The sequence below is a fragment of the Camarhynchus parvulus genome, chromosome 2, assembly GCF_901933205.1.
Source record: "Camarhynchus parvulus chromosome 2, STF_HiC, whole genome shotgun sequence".
NCBI lineage: Eukaryota > Metazoa > Chordata > Aves > Passeriformes > Thraupidae > Camarhynchus > Camarhynchus parvulus.
Genome location: NC_044572.1, coordinates 96,359,460 through 96,374,512, shown reverse-complemented (window position 1 = coordinate 96,374,512; position 15,053 = coordinate 96,359,460). Strand labels below are relative to the sequence as shown.

The 15,053-nt window shown below is 35.9% G+C and overlaps 1 protein-coding gene across 1 annotated transcript in view; it reads right to left on the bottom strand.

Moving 5' to 3' along the window:
- Positions 1-9,878: 9,878 nt before the first annotated feature.
- TMX3 (thioredoxin related transmembrane protein 3) overlaps positions 9,879-15,053 on the bottom strand; it is a 29,185-nt gene continuing 24,010 nt past the window's right edge. Inside the window, exons 15-16 of the mRNA XM_030971288.1 lie at positions 14,318-14,386; positions 9,879-12,876 (exon numbers count right to left, since the gene is read on the bottom strand). Coding sequence (XP_030827148.1) covers positions 12,610-12,876; positions 14,318-14,386 — 336 coding nt within the window. The 3' untranslated portion in view covers positions 9,879-12,609. The remainder of the gene's footprint in view (positions 12,877-14,317; positions 14,387-15,053) is intronic.

Here is a 15,053-nt window from a genome sequence, read left to right as displayed (position 1 = left end):
TTTATGGTCAGATTGCCAAAGTAGCTAACATTTATTATCAGCATGATGCAGACCTAAGACATGTTTATAAAGAGCATTCAGGCACCTACATGGATGAGGCTCTCGACTTCCTTTAAACTGGCACTCCATTCTTTTGGTGAAGAACTGCCTAAATATCTTACATATTGAGCTATTGGGGACTCAGAAAAAGAACTCACACTCTAGTGTTTTGAAGTATATTTGAAAAAAAAGAAGTTGGTAGATGGCTCTAAAAGTTGCATTTTAGAAGAAAATACAGTGTAAGAGTCCCAGAAATTCAGTTCTGTGACAATTCCGTAGTGCACCACGTAAGAAATGTTTCCAGAACAGGACAGAGTATCTTCATATTAGAAATGCATATTTTCACATACTAAAGTTGAGTAGAATTTGTATGAGGAGAAAGATACTAAATTTAACAAACATCTAAATATAACCCATTTTATTTTGCTTCCTCTGTCCCAAATACAGACTACTGAAGAGTATCCCAGCATGGAGAAAAATAGCATATTCATGGATGAGTCATGACAGTAAAATCAAATGCATGGAGTTACAGCAGTGATGCTTCAGAAAAAAAGAAAAATAGGGTTGAATTCAGGTTTTTTTTTCTTTTCTTTGGTTTGGAAATAGCATCATCATTGACATTTTGTAAGCCCACTTGGAATAGCACAGCAAAGTAATTTTCAAATTTTCACCATTTTAGGTGCATAACTTTTCTACAGAAAGGTATTATTTTGGATTACTCAAAAGGCAGCTGAAGTGGGTAATCAAAGCATTTCTGAAAACTTGTTTATAAAAATCATGCAAACGGCTTGCAGCAGATAATTTAGCTCTACAACTAATATTACAACTTTGACTCAATCATAACTTATACACATGGAACTATTTTAGAGCTGAATCAAACCTGTGATTCCTTGTAGCAATGTAGTCCCTTTTGAGTAGCAGGATTTTTAACTGACAATCGTCCTTCTCTTAAATATATATGTTAGAATTTTAAACCAGTTGACCAGTTGACCAATTATATAAATTATTTAAACTCCTGACCAATTACTTTCAAACATAAAGCATTAAAAGTCACTTCTGGGTTTTATTGGTTGACTTTAACTAAAGAGTCACAAAGTGACTCTTCTGAGAGGTGGGGATCATGAATGAATGTCAGAACATTGCAAAGAGAAAACATTAAAGGAAAAGACTTAAAAACATTATTATTTGAATTTTCTTTTTTTTCTTTGCTATTTTTTTTCTGCCCCAATTGAATACTTTTAAATATTCCATTATATTGCAGCTGTCTTGAGCTAGGAGGACTGGTTTAAGCTCTTAATAATCAAGATCCCACATTAAGAACACACAGATTTAGAGACTTGGTATTTACTTATATTACCATGTTAACAGAGAGAAATGGCTAGAAGATTAGGACTTGAAATCCACAAGCAATTGTCCAGTATTGTCTAAATTTTTGTTAAAAAATTTGAAGTGTTATCTACAGAGATGTTCCCATGGCATTCTAAAAGTATTTTTAGGGGTGGGGATGGGGAATCTATATTTTCTCTAATTATCTCCCTAGTAACTGAATCATGTGCTGTTAGAAAATTGAATTATGCAAATGACTGACGGTTATAATCTTTTTTGCTTTTTATTCATTTGTGTGATTTTTTCCTGAATCTCAGAAGACTTAAAGAATAGATAATTAAATGATGCTTTAATATTGCCCTCATATGACTATATTAAACTGGAAATATGTAGATATTTATTTAAATAGGGATATTATAATTTTTACCTGTGTAACACTTACACCTCTAGGTATAAAATTTTATTTTATTAATGACAAATTTACTTTGAAGTTTTATATTTTATCTCTCATTGGGATTTTCAGTTTTAAAGGAAGTTCAATTGTTCCTATGCTTCCACTGTTCACATATAAAGACATTTCATACAAATGTGTAGCTATATGGAGTCTATATAATTATAAATTTAGATTATTTACCATTATGCAGCAACTTAATCTAGAAAAGCATTAAGATGCTGATTGTTAAATGGAATGTAAAAGCAATGAGAGTGAAGTGTATTAGTTTAGAATTCTGTTTCAACCAGTAGTATTTTAGAAATTTGAAAGGGAGAGATTATTTTGCTTTGAAGAATCTGTAGATAAACTTCTGTTTAGGTTACATATTACCTTAGTCTTTTATCTCCCAGGATCATGGTTCAAATATTTCGAGAAACCACAGTTTACCAGACCTCAAGTACAGTGCTGCAGTACCAAGTTAATTGAATTTTTTCTGAGAGACTTGGGGTGTGGCATAGCCTAAACAGCACCATAAAAAAATTGAACATTTCAGCTCATTGCAGCAGACACAGATACTTACATTAACTAGCAGTCTGAATCCTAAGAGTTAATGAATACAGGCAAATTAACTTTTGTGATGTTTGGGGGTTGCATTCTACAAGACAGCATTTGCCGAATCATCATTTTTCCTGTTGCAGTCCTGTAGCTTGAACACAAATTTAGGGCTTGCCCAACTAGAAGTTTCCTAACACAATACCACTGTCAAAGAAGCAATTCACGAAAAAAAAAAAAACCTTGCAAAAAGGTAATTAACTACAGTGGTAGAAACATTTGAAAAATCTACAGAGATCTTATAGTTCTGTTCAAGAATAAAATATTTGGACTAATTGGGAATTATTCTTGTAAATGCTACACAAGCACTGGTCATATCTCAAACTGGGGAAATGAGATCTTTTCATTCTGAGAACTATCCTTGTGGTTTATCAATTGCACAGGACACAGTAGTTTGTTTCTAAGGTAGACTGCTTCTATCTATGCTAACAAAGAAGAGGAAGGAGAAGAGGTCTCCATGAACACACCTTGACTATTTGAGAACCAGAGCACCATTACAGCAGCCTGGAAAAACAAAGAACATTAGTTCTGCTCAGTTAAAATAGTTCTGCCAAGAGAACATCAACTCTTCAAAAGTAACCATTGTATTTTCCAGAGACACTGTTCCAGTGCATTAAAATTATTCCCTTCTAGATCACATCATCTCCTTTCTTTAAATTCCACTCAAAACTATAAAAAAAGGAGACAAGGAGGAATGAAAAAGACTCTGAAGAAAAAACCCGAAAGTCTACATTGCTTTTCAAATCTGGAAAATATATGCTCTGCATACATCTAATTAACAGGACATCAGTTGCTGATACTAAGATTAACTATATGAACACCAAGAGTAGCAGATATGTTTGTTTGTACAATAATTGTGGAAATTAATAAAAGCCTAGGAAGAAAATAGATTGCAAGACCATGTTTATCATCCAAGTTCAAGATAAAGCTAATCAGCAAATGCTTATCTGTATGTTTGAAGGGAAGCCTTAAATCCTGCATTAAGTGCAGCAAAAATTCAAAAGGAGCAAATATAAAATTCTAGTTTTCTAAATATAGGAGTGGAATGTGGTAATTCCTAAGCAAAATTTCAAAGACAATATGTTTTCTGTACTGCATACAAATCTGTTCAATCTCAAATCTGCAAGTTACCTGGAACAAGTTTTAATCTTATTTTAATAATAAAATAGCCCATTATTTTCTACTGAGCCAGTCATATTTAATGAGCAATACTAGAATGTTGAGCATGTTGGACCACTAAGGAAACAAAATCTTATGAAAGAATGTGAGAGGTCACACAGTAGCCTGATTTCTAACTATTTACAAAATATAAACAGTGTTATCTGTTTTTAATGTATATTTATCCCTGCTATTATACAGGAAGGGAAATAATGAGGGATTAAAAAGAAAAGAAAAAAAGGGCTTGGGAAAAGGCAGGGGAAACAAGATGGTAAAAGAATAGAAATGCAAAATACAAAAAGAGACAAAGAAAATTAGAGCAATGGGAAAAAGAAGTGAAAGAAATCAGAATAAATTGCTAGATATAACAGGCAAGTGATCATCTGGTTGAAGAAAGTGGTTTTTTCAGTCATAAAGAGCGGTCAGCACACATCTCTGGCCACTGCTAGTTAAAGGTGCTTTCTGCTCTTCTGTCAAGTTACTAGGAGTATAAAATAAATAACTTTTGGTACTGTCTCCTCTGCTTCTTCAAGGTTACAACCACATTGTTCTCATCTAACTTGGAAAGTGTTTCCAAAATAAAGCATTTCACACATTTGAGATTTTCATTTGACCTTCTCTTGCAATAGTCCTTAAATCTATCCAGCTCATAAACATCTTAGATTCTCATACAGAAAATTATACCAAAAAATTTTGTAATTGCTACATGCCACATGGATCAGTCTAGAATTCCTTTATAGGAATAAAAGGATGTTTTCTCTATACATGAAACAAATTTTTCTTTTAAAATGCAAGTCTGAAAATCCTGTTCCTTCTTATAATTTAGCTCCTGCTTCTCTTGGTTATTTGCATAAGTAGTCATGCACAAATGAAACAGATTGCCGAGTCTGGACTCAGACTTCAGGCCTCTAAAGGTTTGACATGCACATGCAGAGCTTTAAAGCAGAATTTGTCTACAAATGTGTAACCCAGTGAGTCATCTTATCCCTGTGACAGTGACTCCCCACAGTTATACTCTGTACATCCCACTCTTACCCAGTTACATCCCTTGCAAGATGCATTTTGCTAACATGACAAGGCTTCAGATTTTTCTTCTTCCATTTTAACTCTCTCCTAGAAAGGAGAAGTTAAGAGACATTACAAACAATTTTACTTCACCACTGAAAGAGGGATCTTGGAATAGCAACCCACAGTTCCTTCATTGTAAGGACATGGCCAAATCACCTTTGGTTTCTGGAGGAAGCAAGTAGAGGGCAAAATAAATATCCAAGTCAGCACAGCCAGCTTGTCATGAAATGCCATTAAAATGTTTCCCCCATCTGCTGCTTCCTCCAAACTCTTGCTCTCTCATACACTGCCACAATGTTCTGTCCAAGGAGTTGTATTCACCTGGATCACTTCATTGCTCCACTCACAGCACTGCTTTTCCAATAGCTTGCCTGGCCATAATTTGAAGGACAGCCTACAAAGGTATGAGGATAGAAACTCCTTAAGCCAGCACTGTCATTAAAGTTGCAGTATAATGAAACTGGCCTAAGCAACTCACTTAAAACTGCACTTCACGTCAAAGGAAGATGGTCAGAAACTGAACTTAATGCTCCATGGCATGTCTACACTCTAATTGAAACATGACAGGGCAAATTCACTGCCCAAGGATCAACAGGCACAGACCAGCCTCTGTCTATGATCATGAACTTGCTGTCCCCAAAACAGAGTGGCCTTGTCCCAGCTTCAAACAAGCATGCATGGGCCTGAGCAGAGGAAACAGCCCACAGGCTTTTGTGTCTGCTCACCTCTGCACCTCATGTATTCTTCCTCATGTTATGATACATCATCACAGCAATGCAATGATGACTTTTTGAAGTGTGTAGAGCATCCTTTCCCCTGTGCCTTCAGATGGCCATTAAAGCTGTCTGCAGCAGCACACATCCTGGGGGTCAAAGCTGGGGCTCCTAAACTCTCTGCTTCCACCACTTTTCTGGCTCCTGTTCACAGTGGCCAACTCCTAATTCTTTCTGAAAACCATCATGGGGTGACCCACATTTGTGTGGCACAGGCTACAAAGCTGCAGCTCACCAGAGACGCTGCTTTGTGCAGTCAAGCTCCTGCTCCTGGGAAATGGTGTGAGAAAAGCCACTGGCTTGGACATCAGCAGTGCTAATTCACACCAAGGGTCAGCACAGAGGTACCCCTTCTTCCAAAGGGAAGAAGTGAAAAGAACTGCCAGGGCTGTGGAAACTTCCCTTTTTCTTACCAACAAGGTGCATCATATCCTGACACAACCACAGGCTTACTAACACTCTTTAAAGATGACTGGCATGGTAGAGTAGCATATCATTTCAACATGGATATTACAAGCTTCATTATTTTATTATGTGTTTACTTTACAACTCTTTCCTAGCTTCCATTGCAGCTAAACATGAGGAATAGTCTTCAAGATCACCATACCTTTAGCTGTCATTGCAAACTTCATTCTCTTATGAGCCTTGCTGCACATTTCTAGCCAAGATCACACCTTTTAGATATAACAGTTAAGGATGTCAGCATGCAAAATTCCTCCCACCTCATAACCACCATTTGTGAAACCAAAAGAAGGCTTGCAACTTCTCTTCTTGAGATTGTTTAAATCACAGATAATCAGATAATCTCCATTAGCTAACACACAATGCCTGAGTTGGATTAATTTTCCTCACATGGCTTGAGACTTTGCAAAGCTAAGTGAGTAACTCAAAGTATTATTTTTAGTGTATCTTAGCATTTAAATTTCTGACATCTGAAGCTGAGGCAGCTACAGCCCACAGAAAGAACCCCGTGCTTCTGAATTATGCTTGAATTCCAGGTGCTCTCTGGAAACTAAAACCCAACACAGATTCACATTAACGCACTGACAGCTTTCCTAAGACAGACCACTTAAACTATAACAACACATATGCAATGTGTAAAAACAGAAGTACACTATGTTCCAGATTGATATCTTCATTTAAATCCTGTTCTAGAAATCTAATATTACTTACCCTCCCTCTGCTGGAAATCCTTCTATTTTAAATCATGACAAAGTGATACAAGAAGGTCCCAGCTCCTCAAAGACCCAAAAAGGAACTTTTCATATTCTGGTATTTCTGTCTGTCAAAGGAACTGACACAATACTTCTATGTACCTTTAAAAAAATACTACCTCTTCTTCAACCCACTCCAAAACACTTTTGATCTTCTTACCTCACAGTAGTATCAGATAAATCTTAAGTTAACACCACAATATATTGAACCATCTCTTGTAACCCACATTTTTGGATGGAATTGAAGCATTTGGGGATTTCATAAATGAGCCATGAAGACTAAAAACATGTAATCATTCTGCATTTGTTTTTAAAAAAGGTATTTTTAAAAGATAGGAAAGCAAAAGGAAAGATATGTACCATGACAATGCCATCTCAAGGTTTAGCTCAATTTTCAAGTGTTTATTTGCATAAAGCACAATTTTGCATGAAGGCACAGCATAATTTATAATTATTTTATCCACCAGGAGCCAGACACAGCTTTTAGATGTTAAATCTGCTGACGGCAGTTTATCTCTTCCTCCATCTTAGAAGCAACTAATGCATTGTCAAGGGCTTGTCTGGGCCAACAAGTATTTCTCCCATCTTCTGCAGGAAATACCCTTACATTTAATTTTCATAGTGACTGAAAAGAAGGAAGCCTTACCTTTCTTCCACTTTATGTAAAGAAGATCTCTTCTTTTCACAGTAGAATTTTATTCCTAGAAACTTTGTATTTCTCTACAGACCATCTACACCCTTTAGGAGGCAGTCTACCATAGGATCATTGTTTTGCTGAAGTATCTCCTGTTCTACCAGATATTCTGTTCAGAAAGTTATTCTGATGTTTGAAGATTTAACAGTTTGTTGACAAAATAATCTCAAAAATGTCTTACAAAAACACTCTGATATTTTGATAGTGGTATCTGTACAGGGATTTCATTTTATTTCAGCTTTAGTCTGCTTTCAGAAAATGTTACTGAGTAGATTATAACACCGACCTGAGGACAGCAGGCTATGTTTAGTGAATTGTCTGATCCTGCAGGAAGCACTAAGGAGAAGCGGCTCAACTGGCCCAATATGCAAAGTTAAGATCAAAAAAGACATATTTTACAAAAGCAGAGAGGAAATGAACAAAATTACCTAGTGGCCATCTAAATCACCAGTCTGCATTGCAAGTTTTCAAGTACAGTATGCTGTCACAATATTCAAACAAATGCTTTCATGAAAGCATGCTAAGAAAAAAAAAAGATTAACAGAAAAGTTACAATCAGTTCCAAGCAAAAACGACTCAATGGCAAAAGTAAAAAAGAATTACTTTGGAGGGAATTAAAAACTTAGGTACTGAAGTCATAAAGTCTTTTTGTTTTCTTTTAGTGTTGTGACAAAGTTTTAACAGTCTATGAACAGCATATTGTCTATTTTAGATTAAGAGTCAACATTTGCTATTCAAGTGAAGAGAATAAAATTGCAGCCTCTATTGCAATATATGTATTTTTTTAATTTAGAAAAACCCAAGCCACTTCTTTAAGATGAAAATACACATCCTACATTATTGATTAGATCTTCAATTCCTGAAAGCATTAAGACTACAAGTTGCCACCTTAGCACAAATTTAAGAACGCTACAAAGTGTCATTCCTTTAAAGTAGAGGTGTAGCAACCTAAGACAAAAGAGAGCTGGGGTTCAGGTCAACAAATGATGACCATTAAGGTATCTTGAGTAACCTGGGGTGTACATTTCTGTGGAGAAACAGCAAAAACTTCCACAAATAACCTTGATTTGGTAGTAATGGCACTCATGGTATGGCAGGCAAATTTAACAGCCAAAGGCTCTCTGCACAGTAAGTAGAGAATGGAAGATTTCTTTTGGTAGGACTTACATGCATACCAGTGGGAGTTTATGTTAAACATAGCTCATAGCACAAGACAATGGTATGAAAACATATGGCCCTCCTCCATTCCTTTTTCCATTCCATTTTCATCCCTTCATGTGTAAGCCATAGAGCTTAGCAAAGCTTCCATCTCTTAACTCAAGACAGCCTAAAACCACCCACCATTTTGGCCAGGACAGTCATCAACCCACATGAAGTCTATGCCAATCTTGCAACTGAACTACAAAGCAATTCTATTCCTCTCACTAGTAATTCCCTTAGAGGTTTCCTTGCTTCTCTTCAAAGGTTTTATTGCTGAATATTATTATTGCCGCAATTCTCCATTCAAAAATGGTTTATGTAAAATACTTGTAGTCTATGTATCCTTTACTTTATGTCAGTAAACTGTATATATATTCACGGTAATACTTTAAAATGGTTAAAATTTCAGAAATCAGAGAATTGTTTCAGGAACACGTACACTGCCTAGACAGCTTAGGAAAACCTCCCAGGAGCCCAACAAAGCATTCAGCACAATACTGTCAAAATTGTCTTTGTTGGTTCCAGCAATGTCAGGTGCCAGAGCTCAGTGTGATTCGATCTGTTAGATGTGCTCAGTGATGAGAACAAAACTGCAGAAAGTGGCTTTGCTCCCTGAGAAGATTTGAGAGCCAGTACCAGTCTGTCACAGGATAATACAGCCTGAAATATATGTAGCCTCAGATTTCAACTGCTTAAGGGAAATACATTCTGGTTTTGCACCCTTTTCACTGACCTGAGCTTTTGGCTGTCAACAGAACAATCCTCCACCCTCCCCCTCCTCCAAATACAATTGCTTCTCCAAACATGCTGACGAAAGAGGAATAGGGTAAATTAGTTCTGGACAGAAACAGAGCAAGCTGAACCTTTTACTTAAGTACTTCATGAGAATTAAGCACTTTTGTGCCATCTTCATCACATCAGATGTCTGAGAGTGCCATCCTCCTGTCCTTTAAGCAGTGAGCACCACAGTGTGGACAAGAGCTGTTAAAGCAGCCCAGGTAAACAATGAAGCAGCATGAAACTGAGCACGTCCAAGTGCCAGGACTACTCAAGTGCTTCCAGAAGGAAATGTAAGCTAGGACAGGTTAACTCAGGTTCTCTTTGCTACAGAAACTTGTAGGTCTGGTATTTTAAAGCTGCTTTTTCAGAAATTCATTTGTGTGACACTGCTAGAGTGCTCCCTAAATCACAGACAAGCAAACTCCTACCTCTAGAGACTATTTTCACAATCCTGCAGAATAACAGCTGCATTTCTGCACTGCATGACTGGGGGCCTAAAGTACAAACATCCCAGGAAACAGCCTCCTACACAACATGTAACATCTAAGCTTGACGCTGTAAATTAATCCAAAGGAAACAAGCTCTTTAAAATCCTTTTTATTACAGAAAAACAAAAGGCTTACACTTGACTTAAAAAAGCAGCATAATTTTATGAATCCGAAGTTATTACAGTGAAGTTGCTTTAAGAAACCTCTAGAGACTGAAGAAAAGAAATAAAATGCCCCTCCTCAGACAGCATTCTAGATTACTTGAGTGACCACAGCAAACACCTTAATTTCACATCACTTCTGACACCCAGTATATGACCTGTCTCCCTTTCTTTCTCCCCATGACTTGTTCAGTGTAGCTGGGGGAAGGATTTGATGAAAACAGCAGTACATTTCAAGTCTAATTTTCAACAGTTCAGCACACATCTGATAGATATTAGAGTTCAGAAGTGACTGACACACAGGCTTTCCTCCTAACTCCAGCTATTAAGTGCTACAGTTTGAACAGATCCCAGTGTGATCCATTTCTACCACAGTATTTATCATTATTCAGGTCCACATCTCAGAATACTTCCCAGCTAGTCAACTGGCTACTACTGACTATAAACATAAACAAAAATAACTACAAAAAAAGAAGGCTCCACGTTGAAACAGTTCTTAGCAGTGCAGCAGAACTCAGGCATTTTTTCTTCTTTTCATTACACTCCAGAGTAGGAACAGTACAGTTCCAGTGACCGCTTCAGGTTTTTTTATTAAGTCAAATGCTGCAGGTTTCCAGCCTGAGCCAACATTAAATATGCAACTGATCCGTACTGAAATCTTAAGAGACAAAGAAAACATACTACTGCCTTAATAGTCCTACATTTTGACTAATCAGCACTGAGTTGTGCAGAAGTCCAAAGAAATTTACAAGTTTTTCATTAAGTGATTTTAAAAATATTTTTCAATAAACTGCTCAGGAGCTCAATGCCGTTAAAAAAAATACCCCTTTCTAAACACATTTTTAAGCACCTATTCCTCATGTATATGATAAACCTACACCTCCTAAAGGTTCTACCAAAAAAATAAAACCTCAACAATAGTAAGAAAACTCAAGTCACTATGTACAACTGGCTATAATGAGAAAAATGAAAAAAGGCAATTCATATAAAGAAAACAGAGAAAACAAAAAAATGGGAAAAAACCGTATCAGATACCTGCTACTCAGAGTTCTAAGACCACACTTATAATCTTTCCTTCAAAAAGGAAAAGGTTTGTATTCATAATCAGACAGGGAATTTTTAAGAAAAAATTCCTAATCTCTTTACATGTTGTTTATACTGTTTGATAACCAAAATCTTTCGAGTCAGAGATCTATTTAAGGTACTCTGCATGGCAACCTGAAGCCAGCTGTTACCAAGCTACTTGAACAGAAGAAACAAGTTTCTTTCCTACAGGAAAAAAGAATGCAATACATTTTCCCTGGTTATAATTCTACAGCATCATCAAATTTACTCAAACATAGAACTTGTCTATTTAAGCTTATTCGTGGTTACTATTTAAAATTCCTTAATTTAGTGCTGTAGCACTAAATAGGAATTTCTTATGAGATCAAGCTGCCTTATAAGGAGGACATAATATTTTGTATGATACAGTAATATGCCCTTAAAAAAAAAGAGAAATAAAATTTAAAAACCCATCATGAATAGTTTGAGGTGGAGTAATATAAGTTTTGTTTTTGTGGTACTTTTCATGACCTTGATGCCAAAGGCTGCTTTATAGCTTATGACTGGAAAGTTTTAGCCCTGGACACAAATTAGTCCTTTTTGCAGTCACAGATTTGTATTAAAAGTGGCTTTTATGATGAAACAAGTAACAAACATGCTTTATACTGATCAATTTTTATCAATGTTAATATTAAGCTTCATTAACTCCCTCCAACAGAGTAGGTAACAGTCTCAAACAAAACTACCTATCTCAAAGATATATAACAATCTCAAGTATACACTGTAAAATAAATAAACACCATTCAAAAAGCTTGTCATTAGAGAATTATACAAATAGTCAGAAGGTGTTCATATTGATGTCTTCCTTTATCAAGCTGTGTTGTGGATTCAGAAATCTTACAGATCTTTTGCACTCTAAGTGTGCAAGCACTCACAGAAAGTAATTACCAGGCAATCATGTTCTTAACATAATTTTCCAATATTTTTAGCTGCTAAAGCACTAATAAACAGCATATAATTCCCATATTCTGTATCTAGTAAACATTCTTGACTGCTATGGTAGAACGGTCCTCCAATTCCCAAAAATTTACATTTAATTTGAGGAAATAGAAAAGTTTGTTGTTTTGGTTTTGTTTTTCTTTTCCCATACTAATGTGCGACACGTAGCACATGTCACATCTTAGGATACTTTTAAGTTGTCTTCAGCTATCAGGCTCTAAAACACTTTACAGCTTTCTTAACTTTTCCTTGTTTTCAGCTTTAATTTTATATGAATCAGTGCATAGCTGGGCTATATTAGTAGCAGTTCATCACATATAGTAAGGTTAAGTAACATTATCTCTGTTCTGGAAATGAACAATTCAAAACTGTTACAAAAATGGTATAGAACTGTACCTGAAAATTTCTTCACTTTAAATGGCTCTTTGTTAATCTACTAATGACAATTAAGAGAACATCCATTTTTTTTCTGTCAATTTCTGAGAAAATGTGAATACATGCAAATCAAAACTACCATTATGCAGATAAAATGATCCTCTTTCATGAAGACAACCAATAAATGACAACTGCCAATAAATAAGTCTATTTGGAAATTCTAGAGAATTCTCTTGCTAAACAAGTTAGTCTTTTTTCTTTTCCATAATGTCTTTCTGTTTAAGCTCTCCATCTGAAAGTTCTGTGTATTTTCCATTCTTTTCCTCCTCTTGTTCTTCCTCACTGCCTTCATCTGTGAGCTCTCGATCACCACTTTCTTTTTTGGCTCCCTCATGCTCAAATACCTCTCCCTCTGTATCAGCTGTGCAGATTCCATAACACATGATGCTGATGACCCCCAGGGGTAACCCAAAGAGAAAGCATCCCAGCAGTGGTGAACTCTTGAACACAGACTGTTGAAATAGAAAGTAAAAACCACTTTCAATGAATATAGAAAGTTACTGCATTACTTCTCTTATCACTCTGTGTATTTATTCAAAAAACATCCAAAATGAAAATCAGTGTTATTTAGAGGGATCGTGGAATCAACTAGGTTGGAAAAGACCTTTCAGATCATCAAGTCCAACCTATGACAAGAGCACAGCACTAAGTGCCACATCCAGTCTTTTATTAAACATCTCCAGGGATGGTGAACCCCATCACATCCCTAGGCAGCCCATTCCAATGCCCAATCACCCTTTCTGTTAACAACCTCTTTCTAATGTCCAACCTAAACCTTCCCTGGCACAACTCAAGACTCTGTCCTCTCGTCCTAATGCATGCATTATTTTGATTTTTCTGCTTGTTTGGTTTGGGTTTTATTATAAAAAAACCCACAAAGCAACAGAAATAAGGTTCATCTGTTTGCTTTCTTCTGCAAAAATGGCAAGGAGACCTCACCTTCAGCAATTTCTACTATAAGTTCATAAAAAATGACACAAGTTCAGTATTACAATATTGCACTGGGTTAGTTAATGTTTACATGCCAACTGCATATCCTATGCATTCTTTGAAGTTTTAGAAACAATTGTTCTAAGAGCATTAAAATCCACTTTGAAGAAAAAAGTTTCACCTCTTACTTGTGCCTCATTGTCAAAAATTAGTCTGCAGACAAATTCTAGAGAGCTTCCCGTTGAGGAGTAGCTTAATGGCACAGGAAGAAGAACCAATGGTTTCAGAAACTGGTGGCTAAACACTACTTTCACAGAAGTTTGGAAGACACTCATTTAAAAGCAAGTGACTTTCAACTTAAATTCACAACATAGGTTTATTTGCTTGTGTAGGACAAGAAAAGAAATGGATTTGTGTATATCTTCCCAACAAAATTTTGTTAAGCATAATTAACTTAGGGGAAAGATAGTAAAAATGTTTGCTTTAAAACTACCCAAAGAGTAGTATTTAATCCCCTTATGCTCTAAGTAATTAAACAAAAATCTAACATTTCTCAGAACAATGAAGTGGTACCCAGTTTCAGGTAAGGATGCCAAAAGGGTCAAGGAAATGACCTTGAATTCTCTTTTCTATCCCTTAAAATACATGTCAGGCATACAGAAAAGCAGTGAAAAATGAACAAACTGAGATATGTTGAATATTTATCACACATATTATTAAAAACTTTAATCAAGAATTTCACTTGGCTTAAACCTATACATATACCTATAGTATATACACAATATATATTATTTTATATATTATATTAAATATATATATATTATATTAATATATTATATTAATATATATTAATATTAAAATATAAAACAACTCATATAAAAATATTTTTAAATACTTCCTCTGAAAGTATTTGTATCCTGATTGACAAGGGCACCATCTAATTCAATGAAAAATAAAACTTACCACTATAGTAGACTTGGCATCATAGATTATTCTCTTGATTCGTTGCAGAAGTCCATCACCACCCTGTGCCTGAAATTTCAAATGGAACCATGTCAAAACTGCTGACACTTTTCAGTTATGATTCCAAAAGTTCATTCTTCAGACCTTGCAATCTTAAATCCCTTTAGAAGGAAATGAAAAGTAATTATTCTTACATCTCACGATGCCCAGACACTCCCACTTGCCAAGCCTGGACAAAGATTATTCAGCAGTCTCATGAAAAGGTCTCTCACAATTGTTTTAAACAATCAGTGTCAACTTAGACAATGGGCTGACAGTCTCTCTCCTACAATAAAGAAACACTAAAACTAGCAACTGTCCCCATGTAACAATGGTAAAACTGCAGAGTTCTTCTGAACTCTCCTGAAGCTGTTGAACACCCACTTATGGATTATGACAGCACAGGTAGAACCATCTAAGAAGTAAGCAAAGAGAAGATATGAACGTGTAATAAATAAAACCTGTGTCAAGCAATGACAGGCTGTACCTACACTGCCCCCTAATTCAGCAGTGTTCAAAATAACTACATGAACCAAAAGACAGTCTATCTGCTGAACAGGACCAGCTTTCACCTTCCTTGAGTAGCCAGAGAAACTCATATTTGGAAGTCAACTCATCAGCACATGATCTGACCAAAAACCCCTCAAACAGCAAAAGAAGTCCAAAGATGACTCGCACAAATTTACCTATAGAGTCT